This window comes from Balaenoptera borealis (genome assembly GCF_965194805.1).
Source record: "Balaenoptera borealis genome assembly, chromosome: 18".
Taxonomy (NCBI): Eukaryota; Metazoa; Chordata; class Mammalia; order Artiodactyla; family Balaenopteridae; genus Balaenoptera; species Balaenoptera borealis.
The window spans coordinates 1,977,967-1,992,989 of NC_138877.1; the positions used below are offsets into that span (position 1 = coordinate 1,977,967).

The window sequence follows — 15,023 nt, forward strand, 5'->3', positions numbered from 1 at the left end:
ACTTCTAGGTGGAGAACTCATCCACCTCTCATGCAAGGAGCCTGTCATCCCAAGTGTCCTGCCAGGTCGGGGCATCTCAGACTTGCCAGGGGGTAAAAATGTGCTTTCCTCATGGCTTCAGAGTGTAGTTACATTTGGATCTGTATCAGGTCACTTTGTGACGCTCCCAGAATTGCTTTCTATCCCAGTTTTGAGAATTCTTTTTCACAAGTACTGATAATCAAGTGAAATTCTCATCTGTCATCTGTTTTCCTGAACACACTAATCACCCCTCTGTGCCTTCCCTGGTCTTGTCCCCAAACTTAAGCCTAAATGCTATCATATTACAAAGGTAATAACTTGCAGATATTTCATTTTTAGGCTGTAGAGACCTTAAAAATGTTTGAAAAAAAGGACAGTAGTGTGAAGAGTGCAGCTGCAACCAACCTCTCATTCCTGTATTATTTGGTGAGTTCTGCTTTTCATAACTACGTTGGTACTGTGGTATTTTTACGTTGCTGCCCAAGGAGGGGCTCTGGAGAAGCGGGGTGGAGAAGGACAGCACGGCTGGGGTGGGTCTGGGGGCCGCTTGGGTGGTGGACGTGAGTGCGAGGCCATCTCAGAAGGAGGACGGAGGGAGGACCTGTGGAGCTGATCTCAGGTGGGAAATCAGGGTTAGAGATAAAATGCGTGGTTGTCTCTGTAGAGGTTTAAGCTTTGATGATAGATGCCATGGACGGAATGATTGTCTCCCCAAAATTCATCTTTGAAGCCCTAACACCCAATGTGACTGTATTTGGAGGTGGGGAATTAGGGTTAGCTGAGGTCATGAGGGGAGCCCCCATGATGGGATTAGTGCCTTTATTAGAGGAGAAGGGGACCAGAGCCCTGTGCCCTGTGAGGACACAGCAAGGAGGCCGTCTGCAGATGTGGACGTGGGCCCTCACCAGATACCAGGCCTGCTGACCCCCTGGTCTTTGACCTCCAGCCTCCGGAACTGTGAGAAGTAGCTGTGAATTGTTGAAGCCCTGTCTCTGGTACGCAGACAGCAGGCGGTGTCTCCAGGGTGTGAGCAGAGCACAGGGCTGGGGGCTGAGGAGGCCAGAGTGCAAGTCCGTGGAGGAGACAGGAAAGGAACTAGCAAAGCATGACGGCTTTGGGGGGGGCAGGCATGGTGAGAGCAGAGAGGGGGCACGGGAGAACAAAGGCCCCTGGGGGGGGCGGCGGGGGAAGGCTCAGCCCACCCTGCAGGACGGTCCGCTGGAGCAGGGCTGGGCCTTTGCACCTGCAGCCGCCTCGTGTTCTCCCCCTCCCCTCCCCCCTCCCCCTCCCCCTCTCCCTCCCCTCTCCCTCTCCTCTCCCTCCCCTCTCCCCTTCCCTTCCCCCTCCCCTCCCCCTCCCCTCTCCCCTCCCCTTCCCCCTCCCCTCCCCCTCCCCTCTCCCCTTCCCTTCCCCCTCCCCTTCCCTCCGTGTGCAGCTGCCCTTCCCTCCCTGGACCCTGAGGTCATCCCCTCACATCTCTCCAGTCCCCGTCAGCAACCCATCACTGCTCTTCTAAGTTGTGCCTGAAGCTTAATCCAAAAGACAGTGTTACACGGTTTAGTGTTTATGATGGCAGCACCCCGCTCTTAGGGAGTCCACACAGATACTTGTATGTGAATGTTCAGAGCAGCGTTATTCATAATAACCAGGAGTGGGTGGAAACAACCCAGGTGCCCGTGAACTTGGTGGAGAGGTCTGCGGGACTCGGATGCCCTCTGTGGTCCACAGCCCAGCCCGGCGCGGATCTGGGTCCTCTGCAGGAGCAATAGCTGGACATGGGTGGGGAGCGAGGGCGAGCTGGGCCAGGGGTGCGAGTCTGCACCCGCCCTGCCCCTGGAGACTGGGAAGGACCTTCAGAGGGTAAGGTGCCGCCACACGTTCACATGCACGGCCACTGGACAAGGATCACGGGGGATGGGAGGTGGGAAGCAGCGCCCCTCCCTCAGCCACGCCGATGAGGCACCAGCAGTTATGTTGTGAGAGGTGGGAGGCCCTCGCGGCACAGGTGAATGCCAGCCCAGCCGTGTCCTAATCAGGCACTGGCGGTGGGGACGGAGCGGAGGCGTGGGCTGTGGCGATGCGGGACCCACCGGCCATGCAGCCAGGGTGACCCAGGGTGACGGGGCAGGAGGGCGGTGGGGCCTCTAGCTGGGCGGGTGCCGTGGGTGTGGGGAGCTCCCACCTGCAGTCAGCGATGGCAGGAAGGTGGGTGCTGGAGATGGAACCGCTGCTGTGGAAGTGGTGCTGGTGTCCAGACCATAGCTGTGGAGCAGTCGGTTGTAAGAAACTTCTTGACAAGTAAGACCTTTTGTGGAGTGAGTCCAGCGAAGCCAAGATATGTAAAATATGTGCTTGTTTATCCTGTCTGTAATCTCGGAAAGTCCCTTTATCATGTCTGTAATCTCAGAAGAGGCAGAAGGGGTACAGTGAACTTCAAATAATTTGTATATTTTTGTACTTTAGGAGAATGAGTTCGCACAAGCCAGTAGCTATGCAGATTTAGCTGTGAACTCTGACAGATATAACCCGTCAGCTCTTACTAATAAAGGGAATACAGTTTTTGCAAATGGTGACTATGAGAAGGCAGCTGAATTCTATAAAGAGGCTCTAAGAAATGATTCTTCTTGTACTGAAGCACTTTACAATATTGGTAAGTAAAACAGGCAAAATTGCCTTCTTTTTTTTTTTTTTTTTTTTTTTTTGCTTAAAAAGCTCCAATTCATTGAGAGGAAGAGTTCCTTGCAACAAAAAGTTGAAAAGAAGACTCTTGGATTATAGACTATTTTTAATGGAATTAATGACTCAGAATGTGGACACTTGTGAGATTTGGGTAGATGTTGCCGAAATTTCCTCTAAAAAGACTTTCAGGTTCCTCCCACTGTGGTATGAGAATGTTTCCCGAATTCCTGCTAATACTGGATATTATAATTCAACTTTTGCCAAACTGATAGGTGGGGGAAAAAATCTCATTTTCTTCCTTTCTTTTCTTTTTTTTTTTTTTTTTTAATAAATTTATTTATGTTTCACTTCGTTGGGTCTTTGTTGCTGCGCACTGGCTTTCTCTAGTTGCGGTGAGCGGGGGCTACTCTTCGTTGCGGTGCACGGGCTCTAGGTGCGTGGACTTCAGTAGTTGTGGCACACGGGCTCAGTAATTGTGGCATGCAGGCTCAGTAGTTGTGGCGCATAGGCTTAGTTGCTCCATGACATGTGGGATCTTCCTGGACCAGGGCTTGAACCTGTGTCCCCTGCACTGGCAGGTGGGCTCTTAACCACTGCACCACCAGGGAAGTCCCTTCCTTTTTAATTACAAACAATTTCAAACACTAAAAAAAAAAAGAGAGAAAAAGCATACCTCTGTACCTACCACCTATATTTAACACATTTTTACATTTTGTTATTTTTACTTCAGATTTTGTCTTTAATAAACTGTTAGAGACCTGAAGGCTCACACCACCCCATCCCTCCCCTGCCTGTCAGAGGTCACCTGACCCCCATCGTGTCCCCCCGTCATGCCCCCCGTCGTGCCCCCCCATTTGTGCCCCCCCTGTGTGTACCCCTCATCCCCCCCACCCCCACCCCATCGTGAGCTCGTGCTGTTGCAGACACATGTTGATGCAGTGCAGGCTCATGTCTTGGCTTTTCAGTGAAGTTTCCTCTGAAGGTTTCTTCTCCTGCTTCTTTGGTTGGCTTGTTCATGTTATCCTCTCTTTCCTGTGACAATCTTTCCTCCATGTCTGATGAGCCTGGCCTTCTGGAATCTAGGAGTTTGCAGCTGAGGCTGAGTGGGACCTTCGAGGCCTGCCCACTCCCCACCATGGCGCCGTCTGTCTCGTCTGTGTCCTGGGAGTGTCCAGGCAGCTGGATCTCTCCTCCCCGGGCTGGGCTGGGTGGGACGGGAGGGGCAGGGGGCATTAGCAACTCTACCTGGCACTGAGGGGTTGGGAGAAGAGGGGTGAGTGTGGGGGCCTGGGGGCATGAGGTCACTCACCAGGCCCCCGTCCATTTGGCCTCTTCATATGTTTAAATGCCTCTCTTAGTCTGTCGCTTAAGGGAGCTTTATAATTTCTTCTGTGAAACAGAATTTTTCTATTTTTTATGTAGTCAAATTTGGTTTTTGAAAATTTGTGGCTTCATTTGTTTATTGCTTTATGAAACCCTTCCCTACCCCAAGATGACAAAATCATTTTCCTTTCATGCTTTTTTTTTTTTTAATTAATTAATTTATTTATGGCTGTGTTGGGTCTTCGTTTCTGTGCAAGGGCTTTCTCTAGTTGCGGCAAGCGGGGGCCACTCTTCATCGCGGAGCGCGGGCCTCTCACTATCGCGGCCTCTCTTGTTGCTGAGCACAGGCTCCAGATGCGCAGGCTCAGTAGTTGTGGCTCACGGGCCTAGTTGCTCCGCGGCATGTGGGATCTTCCCAGACCAGGGCTCGAACCCGTATCCCCTGCATTGGCAGGCAGAGTATCAACCACTGCGCCACCAGGGAAGCCCTCCTTTTATGCTTTTATAGCTTTGTTTTTTCTATTTAGTTTTAAAATAAAAATTGAATTTATTTGAAAAAGGAATAAATTCAGGAGAGGAATGTGTGGTTTTTTTCGTCATGCATAATCACTTGTCCTGGCACTGTTTATTACTTGTCCCTTAGTCCTCCTTGAGTTTATTTATTTTTTAAAAAATATTCATTCATTCATTCATAAATTCATTCATTCTTGCTGCACCTGGTCTTAGTTGCAGCATGCATGCGGGATCTAGTTCCCCAACCAGGGATCGAACCCAGCCCCCCATCATTGGGAGCACTGACTCTTACCCACTGGACCACCAGGGAAGTCCCAGTCCTCCCTGACTTTAACTAAATTCTGTAACCCAGCCCATTTCTGAACTGTTTGTGCTGTTCTTTTAATGTTTGTCATTCCTGCTCCCCTCAACACTTCAAAACATGCACTAAAGCTTTCATGGTTTAGTGTCTGCCAAACATTAGTGGAATTTCCTGCCCCTGCCTTGTTCCTTTTTTTTTTTTTTGATTGTGTTCATCTTTATTTTCTCTTTTGGATGACTATTTACCTATATTTAAATATTCATTCTGTTACTTTGAGAAAATTACTACCAGTACTAGTATTTATAGCTTACCTTTTTTTCTCTTTCTTCTTTTTAAAGGCCTTACCTATAAGAAGCTAAACCGGCTTGATGAAGCTTTGGACTGTTTCCTGAAACTTCACGCAATCCTAAGAAACAGCGCCCAAGTCCTTTACCAGATAGCAAATATGTATCTTATGTGAAAAACTTAAGGACAGTTATTAATTCACTCAGTTGGTGATTGAGTACCACTTATTAAATAAGCTTAACCAGTGAATTAATTGATGGGGGTATATTTTAAAACCTAACTGTCAAATTAATATGTGATGAAAATATTATTTGAGTGATCCTGTTTTAAAGGGTCATTTGCATTGTAGGAGGAATTATTTAGAAGTTGCAACTAGTACTAATTTTTAGACATAATAATTGAAGTAATTGGGTATCATGTCGAGTCCACACAAGATGTTCATTGAGCGTAAATTAGACCCTTCAGGGAATTCCCTGGCCGTCCAGTGGGTAGGACTCCTCGCTCTCACTGCCAGGGCCCGGATTTGACCCCGGGTCAGGGAACTTAAGACCCCGCAAGCCGTGTGGCGCAGCCAAAAAAAAAAATAATAATAATGATAATGATTAAAAAATTTTGAGTATTGTCTCCTGTGCTTCTGGTAGGGTAGATAAAATTTTTTTTGATAAAAAATGTTAATTTTAGAACAGATAGTGGCATAGTTATTTCTTTTAGCCTTTTTGTTTTGTCCAGTTCATGCCTCTGAAGGTGCCAGTGTCATGACCTGCTGGTGCCCAGTTCCCGATCAGTTTGGATCCAGTCAAGCAGTTGTTGTGTTTGAGGCTGTTTGAATACATTTCCTTATTTTTATGTATTTCTTATGGTATCACATTTGTCATCATTAAAAATAGAAGGCTCTTCTTTTTTTTCTTTTTTTAATAAATTTATCTATTTTATTTATATATTTTTGGCTGCATTGGGTCTTGGTTGCTGCACGCAGGCTTTCTCTAGTTGCAGCAAACGGGGGCTACTCGTCATTGTGGTGCACGGGCTTCTCATTGTGGTGGCTTCTCTTGTTGTGGAGCGCGGGCTCTAGGTGAGCAGGCTTCAGTAGTTGTGGCACGAGGGCTCAGTAGTTGTGGTTTGTGGGCTCTAGAGCACAGGCTCAGTAGTTGTGGTGCACGGGCTTAGTTGCTCCGTGGCATGTGGGATCTTCCTGGACCAGGGCTCAAACCCATGTCCCCTGCATTGGCAGGCGGATTCGTAACCAGTGCGCCACCAGCGAAGCCCCAAGGCTCTTTTTCAGTGAAACTTTGGATTGGAATATTTTCATTTCATTAAGACAACTAATACAAAATAAATAGTAAGTAATCAATAAGTACTGGTGTGAATAAATTATTTGAGTGCATACAGAGGACTTACTAGGCATTAAAGCTACAAAAAACTGTCTTGGGCTTGTAATGTAATTAGGGAAAACTCAATGGAAAATACATGGAAACCATTCCTTTAAAATGTTGAACATTTAAGAGAGGTAGAATAATTGAAACACAGCATTCAGGCATTTTTTTTAAGGACAAATTTTGGACAAAACTTTGAATAAAACAGCACACTATTAATTCTACTAGAAATTTGGCAGTTGATCTTAGTGGGTAGTAATGAAGTAAAAGGAAAAGCAAGGTGTGTGTGTGTATATATATATATATGTCCCATATATATATATATATATATATATATATGGGACAAAAGTGTTATTGCCAGTATGACCATTTTTCATCCTCATCCCTGACGAAAGCCAGAGTAAACAGTATTAAGTAGCACATTAGTACAGACTAGGAAATATTTTTATGAAATGTTGGTTTTAGGTTTGCTTATTGATCAGTGAATTTAGAAAAATTGTGTTATCCTTCATTGAAATTGTCTAAGATACGAATTAATGGAAGATCCCAATCAAGCTATGGAATGGTTAATGCAGCTGATCAGTGTTGTTCCAACTGACTCCAGAGCTTTGTCGAAACTGGGAGGACTATATGACAGTGAGGGGGATAAATCCCAAGCATTCCAGTATTACTATGAGGTGGGTGTGCAGACTTGCCTTCCTTCTGCTTTTTAGCCTTTTGTGAATTGTTATAAAAAAGACAGCAGGCCTTTTAATTTTTAAAAATTATAAATGCTTATTAGCTTTTAAATAAATAATGATTTAAAATAAAACATTTGTGGAATATAAAGTTAGTTTTTGATTATTTTAATAAAAAGTAAAATAAAAGGTACCAATGCATTTTTCTCTTGAAGGATGATTTAATCCCTTTTGAGTCTATTGCATATTTAATTTGACTCGGATCATATATCAGTACATCAAAAAGATGTTTATAGATAATTGAAAAATGTGTCAAACAAATCTTAAGTTTTCCAAATCTTACATAGTTTCAAAACTTGAACAGTGCTTGTGACAGCTCATACTTTTTAATTAAGAAATGCCACACTGTATAACTTAATCCAGCCTGTGGGGAAGATGTTGGGGAGTGAACTGTGCGTTGTGACTGAAGTTCTTTTGTCACACCTCCGTTTCCAGTCGTATAGGTATTTCCCGTCCAATATTGAAGTCATCGAGTGGCTCGGGGCCTATTACATCGACACCCAGTTTTGTGAAAAAGCCATTCAGTACTTTGAAAGAGCTTCTCTTATACAGTAGGTAACTGTTACGATTTTATGTTTAGTTAAATGTCTACAATCTGATAGACGTACTGAGTTCATGAGCAGTTATTAGTGAACATTCAGGCATCATTTCGATTTTCTTGTGTTTCATTTGACTTGGTCTTTATTATGATAAATATATTTCCTTTTTATGCAAATGTTTTAAAAAATACCTTCAAGGTACTTTTCTGTGTGTATTTTTCTTTTTCACATCTCAGTAAACAAGTATTATTTCTTTATCAATCAGAAAATGACTATCTCAGTCCAAAGACAAAGTTTCATTTCTGAAAGAGTCCTAATTGAAATGTTTCATTGGTCTCAATTTGTAATTGATATACATTATATATTAAAAATCAGGACTTCCCTGGTGGCGCAGTGGTTAAGAATCCGCCTACCAATGCAGGGGACACGGGTTCGAGTCCTGGTCTGGGAAGATCCCACATGCCACGGAGCAGCTAAGCCCGTGTGCCACAACTACTGAGCCTGCACTCTAGAGCCTGCGAGCCACAACTACTGAAGCCCGTACGCCTAGAGCCCATGCTCTGCAACAAGAAAAGCCACCTCATTGAGAAGCCCGCGCACCGCAACAAAGAGTAGCCCCCGCTCGCCGCAATTAGAGAAAGCCTGCGTGCAGCAACAAAGACCTAACGCAGCCAAAATTAAATAAATAAATGAATTTATTTAAAAAAAAAAAAAAAGAAAGAAAGCAGGAATAGCAATATTAACTTCAGACAGAACAGAAATCAAAGTGAGGAAACTTATTAAAAAAAAAAAAACTCTTAAAAATGTCTTTAAATTCATATCAGAATGTTTTATTCATTATTCAAAAATAATTGGGATATATCATGTTGTGTTTTGTATTTGGCCAAATTGAATTTTAACATTAGATGTGGGGAGAGGGGAGCGGAGAGGGACAAGGTAGGGGTAAGGGATTACAAGGTACAAACTACTATGTATAAAATAAATACGATACAAGGATGTATTGTGCAGCACAGGAAGTATAGCCAATATTTTATAATAACTATAAATGGAGTATAATCTATAAAAATTTTGAATCACTGTGTTGTACACTTGAAACTAATACTGTAAATCAACTATACCTCAATTTGAAAAAAAAGAGAAGTGAGGAGAGCATTAAATTATTCCCTAGTCTTTTATTCCTTCAAATTTTGTTTTTCTCAGAAATTTTTAGTAGTAGTCTTTAGAAATTCTGGTCATGTTTATTTTAGAAAAGAAATTCATTTCTTTTTAAGGGAAAAAAAAGAAAATAGATTTCTTTTTTACTTTCTTTTTAGTTGAAGTCTAATTGTTCAAACACAAGGTCAAAAATTGCCTCTTGGATACTAAATTTGCAGGCCTAAGCCTAGGTTTCTAAGCCTTAGGTACTAAGTATAAGATATGGCAAAGGTAATAAAAATGTTTAAAATAGAATGCTGTGGTCTTTACCCAAACTGGTGAGGTGGTTCTTATAAGAATGTCTAAATAAAGGTGTGAGTTAATTGAAGGACTCTAAATTTAAATTTCCTAATATAAATTTGACAGATAATAATGAAGGAAATTGTATATATGCTATTTTTAATAATAAAGATGATCTAATCAAATGTCAAAAAGTAATTGAAAGATAGTACAGATATGTAGCTTAGCTTTATAAAACTGTTTGGCCATCACAGATTATTTTTGTTTCATCTCTAATTTCACATAATTTATTTCTTTTACAGGCCCACACAAGTGAAATGGCAGCTGATGGTAGCTAGTTGTTTTAGAAGAAGTGGTAAATGCTTTAATTTTATTCACTTTAATATGTGTTGCTTGCTTCTATCTTTTAGGTAATTATGCATATAAATGTGTTCCTATTGTAGATTTATTTATTAAGATTAACTTTTGATAAGTACACATATCAAGCATTATATGAAAGACACAGTGGTTACTACGTACAGATAAAAGTTACGTTTACTAACCCGCATCCCCTGCATTGGAAGCAGGGAGTCTTGACCACTGGGCCGCCAGGGAAGTCCCATCTAGTCACCTCATTCTAAACATCCTGTGTGCTCTGCCCAATGTGTGAGCCTCTCACACCTGAAAAGCTGAGGAGAGCCCAGAACTGGGGCCGCAGGACTTGATTTTGTACAGCAGATGTCACTAGTCATCCTGGTTGTGTTTTCAGTGACTGTCTTTATCCTGTCCTGTGCTGCTGGCCTGTTCTGCAGTGTCAGTGTGTTAATGGTTTGGGACTAGCCATGAAGTGAACGATACTGTTAAAATATCAAGATTAAACAGGAGATAAATGTTAACACTGTGGTTAAAATGTTTAGTGTAGTTAAAATAACATGCTAATGTAGTTAAGTGTGAAGAATGCAGTCCCTCTTATAGAGCAAACAGATGTCCAGGAGGAGAACTCCCTTACCCAGGGAAGCGTGAGCTGTGACCACCGGCAGCAGTCCCCGCCGTTTCTTAGGGCCCTCTGTCCGCCTCCGAGAGCCCCTCAGGTGGCAGCGGGACACAGGTGCGGTGTGGCCTCAAGTCATTTTGAGGGTTGGTCTCTAATGTTACCGTGTTTCCCGTTGGCGGGAAGACCTCGCTGTATACACATTTTATTTACGTCAGGGCGAGTCTGAGTTGCCTGCGTGCGTTTAGCGCCTGTCCTGTGACGCGCGTGCACGCGTGTGTGTGTGCGTGTGTGTGTGTTCCTCGGGTTTGAGCGCTGAAGCGCAGGCGAGGGGAAGAGCAGCCACCTTAGCCGGCCCGGCTGTGCGCTGGGTGCTCCGGTCTCCGTCTTGTTCAGCCTCCACCCCGACGCTGAGGCCGGCGGGCCACCCCCTTGTACAGGAGGCCCAGACGTAAGGGCATAACTCTTTCCTGAGATTTTAGCAAAGGTCTTTGATCCAAAATTCATTTTTCCTATTCTTTGCTGCCATGTGAAGCTAAATTATTTTATTACAAAACAAAATGCTTTCTGTAAACTTTTTAATGTTTGAAAATAAAAACTGCAAAACAAGTTATTTTTCATCTTTTCCAAGTGAATAACGTTGAAATTAATGTTATTACTTCGTTTATTTTAAGAAGTAGAACTAAGTTTCAACCATTTACTTCCGCTCTACCCCTTTTTCAGATTTATTTTATCTGTACATTTTCTTCCAGAAGTTATATTGAGGGACCTCCCTGGCGGTCCAGGTGTTAGGACTCCACGCTTCCACCGCATGGGGCACAGGTTTGATCCCTGGTCGGGGAACTAAGATCCCACATGCTGCACAGCCAAAACAAACAAACAAAAAACAGAAGTTATATTGGGAATGGTTATTTATGCCTATGGCAAACATGAAAGTCATCCTTCTAAACCAATGAAATGGTGCCAGCATATTGAATTTAAATTAGTATTTTGCTGAATCCTGTTAATTTCTATAATCTGCTAGTATGTTTGTTTTTTCTCCTTCACTTATAGGTAACTACCAAAAAGCATTAGATACTTACAAAGATATTCACAGAAAATTTCCAGAAAATGTTGAATGTAAGTGAGCCTACATTTTGTAACTTTGAAAGTATAGGTTCTCACATTTTATGTCCTAATATGTAATAATTACCTTTGCTACAGTAATTGCATACATAGATACCAACCTATAATTTGTGGTACATATGTTTAAATATGTGGTTATAGGATCAGAAAATTTGACTATGCAAGTACACATTTTTATAGAATTTGTTGATGGATTTAAATGTACCACTGAATTCTCTTCAGTAGTAAACAGATCTATATTTCAAAGCTTTATGAAATTTTAAGAATAAATTTTGGTTTATTATTTTTTAAAGTTCATAAACTGTGGTATTTTATAGAAAAGGCATTTTATTTCTTTAAAAAAATTCTTTTTTATAAATTTATTTATTTTATTTTATCTTTGGCTGCGTTGAGTCTTCGTTGCTGCACGCAGGCTTTCTCTAGTTGCGGCGAGTAGGGGCTACTCTTCGTTGTGGTGCGCGGGCTTCTCATTGCAGTGGCTTCTCGTTGCGGAGCACGGCCTTCTCATTGCAGTGGCTTCTCGTTGCGGAGCACGGCCTTCTCATTGCAGTGGCTTCTCGTTGCGGAGCACGGCCTCTAGGCGCGCAGGCTTCAGTAGTTGTGGCACGTGGGTTCAGTAGTTGTGGCTTGCAGGCTCTAGAGTGAAGGCTCAGTAGTTGTGGCGCACGGGCTTAGTTGCTCCGCGGCATGTGGGATCTTCCCGAGCCAGGGATCGAACCCATATCCCCTGCATTGGCAGGCAGATTCTTAACCACTGTGCCACCAGGAAAGCCCTAGAAAAGGCATTTTAAACCATCCATTTAATTATAACTTTTTGAGACTGAAAAAATACCTTTAGAGTTTATGATAATAGAACATTAATAATCTTGCTGATACTGGTGGCAAATTAATTTTAAAACATTATATGTAACTTATTTCCCTTTTATAAAGTTGGCTTTGTATAAAATATTCAGTTCTTCCAGTCTTATTGCACAGTAGATTTGATGCAACTTGAAGTAACAGTGTTACAGTAACAGCAACAAGATCAGGATCCGGAAGAGTACAAAATAACCACATTCATAGGTCTCACATTCTCACTAAACTATACATGGCCCCGAGTAGCTTTGTGACTAAAGGAGGAGAGCAGATACAGTTGGTTTTATAATCTGTACTATTTATAAGGAAATAAAAAGTAATTCTTTGGGAAGAAGAAAATCCTTTCAACTCTTCAGTCGTGTCGAGACACAGAGGAGAGTAGATAAAAGGTCACTGGAAGATGTCATAGCTCCTAGCTTTACTAACATCCCTCCAACAAATCATGTGTTTGAAAAGACCGTTTTGAATGTTGTCCTTCAGTGACCGTGCACACAAAACAGCACATTTCAGTGAAAACAGGTCTTTTCTGGGCCACGTTTTCAGTGGCGCAGCCTGGTCCGGGGGTTAGACGTGCTGCATGTTCCTTCAGTAATATTTTTCTCAATTTGACTTCTGTGAAAGCAGAGAGCTCAGAATTATGGCCTTTGCTAAGAGCCTAAGGGCGAGGAGTTTTGTAATGCTGGTCCGATGTGGGTCCGTTAGCTCACAGCAGTTTCCAAATGCCAGTCAGAAAACAGGATACATGGGAATTACTTGTAAAACCTGTAAAAACTACAAATCTGTAGCCCAACCTACAGAGATTCTCATTCACGTTTGCAGTGGACCCAGATATCTGATTTTTCCTATTTCTTTTTTTTTTTTCTCATCTATTTATTTTCCTATTTCTTTTTTAACAGCTTTTAATGTGATTCTTAACTTCAGTCACATTGGGGAACTGATACTTTAGAGATTAAATGAGAGCAGTAATAGCTTTTGGGGAGTGGAAACCCAACAGTCTGCTGGGCAGAGTTTCTCAGCTTCGGCAGCACTGACATTTGGGATCGGATAATCCTGTGCTGTGGGGCCATCCTGTGGATTCTAGAATGTTCTAGCAGCATCCCTGCGCTCCACCCACTGGGTGCCAGGAGCACACTTCCTGTTATGACATTGTCGGGTGTCCCCTGGGGATGCAGCTGCTGCCGGTTGAGGACCACTGCAGTAGCTGCAGCACCTCCGCACTGGACAGCAAAGGGAGCACCTCCAAGCAAGGCCACTTTTCTTTCTTTAAAGAGAGTTTAAGATTCACTGTAAAAGTTGAATGATTGGGACTTCCCTGGTGGCGCAGTGGTTAAGAATCCGCCTGCCAGGGCAGGTGACACGGGTTCGAGCCCTGGTCCGGGAAGATCCCACATGCCGCAGAGCAACTAAGCCCGTGCGCCACAACTACTGAGCCTGTGCTCTAGAGCCCATGAGTCACAACTACTGAGCCCGTGCGCCTAGAGCCCGTGCTCCGCAACAAGAGAAGCCACCGCAATGAGAAGCCCGTGCACCGCAACGAAGAGTAGCCCCTGCTTGCTGCAACTAGAGAAAGCCCGCATGCAGCAACGAAGACCAAACGCAGCCAAAAATAAATAAATTTATTTTTTTTAAAAAGCGTTTAAAAAAAAAAAAAGTTGAGTGATTATCTGTGCCATGGGGAATGTCCAAGGTACTCTGGCCTGTTTAATTTTCAAAACAGGTGTAATCAGTAGTCTACCTTATGGTAGCATAGGAAAAACACTTGCACTCATGTAAGGTCTCACTTTGAGCAGAGTACTTTTCTGATGAACCCAAAGGGTGATTTAATCTTAAAATACATTCTTCAGTTATCAAAAATTGACCTGCTCCATAGAGTTACAGGTGACATGCTAAATTTCAGAGGATATCTACTGAAAACAGTGGGCTTTATTTTACATTAAATATTCCTAAGCCACTCTTTCCAAGGATGGGTAGATAAGAGAGATAATTGAGTATTATTTATAGAAAATATAAATTACCTTCTTACTGTGCATTATCAGGGTAAATGTATACATAGGCAATTTACACAGTAGTAATGTGTGACATTTTAGATGATTTTAGTACCATTACTCCTGTAATACGTTAATGGTCATGAATTAGCCACTAACTTACAGATTCTTACGGGGTGACTGCAGTGCTGGCACACAGTACTGTTCCTGCCCTGTGGGTGAGGCAGAAAACAAGACAGACCAGAATCCTGGCCTCCTGGAGCTTGGATTCTAGTGGGAAGAAAAAGACAGTAAACAAGTATATAGTATGTCAGGAGTCGTAAGTGGTATAAAGGAGAAGCAGATGAGGAGATAAAGGCTTGGGTTATAGATGCTGTGGTCTCTCCTGAAGGGCAGGTGGGCAGAGTCCCTCTAAACCCTCTTCCAGGGAGGTCAGTTCTCAGAGGGCCAGGAATACAAAGTGTAGTGATTTTTCAAGAGAAACAAACACTGTTTGTGAGCAGCATTCCTACCCGGGTCCCAGAAGACTGAGTTTATTGATTTATTGTTCTTTGAACACTATGGATAAATACTTTTCTAAAAATATTTTTCATAATTTAGGTCTACGTTTCTTGGTTCGTCTCTGCACAGATATTGGATTAAAAGAAGTTCAAGAATATGCAACAAAACTCAAGAGATTGGAAAAAATGAAAGAAATCAGGGAACAGGTATGTCATGTGAGCCGAAAACTGCTGTCAATTTTGAAAATGTCAGCCTTCTGTAGCTCAGCTGAGTGACGTCTGGGCTTCTGTCAGTGAAATTAAGTTGCAGTTATTTTTCTGCTGTGGCATAAAAGGAGGAATAACTAAAACTCTAGTTTTAGGATAAAATTCAGTCAAAATCT

At 42.8% G+C, this 15,023-nt stretch overlaps 1 protein-coding gene across 12 annotated transcripts in view; it reads left to right on the top strand.

Moving 5' to 3' along the window:
• The window catches only part of IFT88 (intraflagellar transport 88), a 74,896-nt gene that overhangs the window by 45,530 nt on the left and 14,343 nt on the right, over positions 1 to 15,023 (top strand). For 10 of the 12 annotated variants that reach the window (XM_082364922.1, XM_082364920.1, XM_082364929.1 and 7 more), the window contains 8 exons: positions 361 to 447; positions 2,485 to 2,671; positions 5,176 to 5,284; positions 7,022 to 7,172; positions 7,668 to 7,783; positions 9,508 to 9,560; positions 11,229 to 11,294; positions 14,741 to 14,847. In XM_082364922.1, the coding sequence (XP_082221048.1) occupies positions 361 to 447; positions 2,485 to 2,671; positions 5,176 to 5,284; positions 7,022 to 7,172; positions 7,668 to 7,783; positions 9,508 to 9,560; positions 11,229 to 11,294; positions 14,741 to 14,847 (876 nt within the window). Of the gene's footprint in view, positions 1 to 360; positions 448 to 2,484; positions 2,672 to 5,175; positions 5,285 to 7,021; positions 7,173 to 7,667; positions 7,788 to 9,507; positions 9,561 to 11,228; positions 11,297 to 14,740; positions 14,848 to 15,023 lie in introns of those variants that run through there. The other 2 variants (XR_014236794.1, XM_082364926.1) reach the window with 2 other exon arrangements.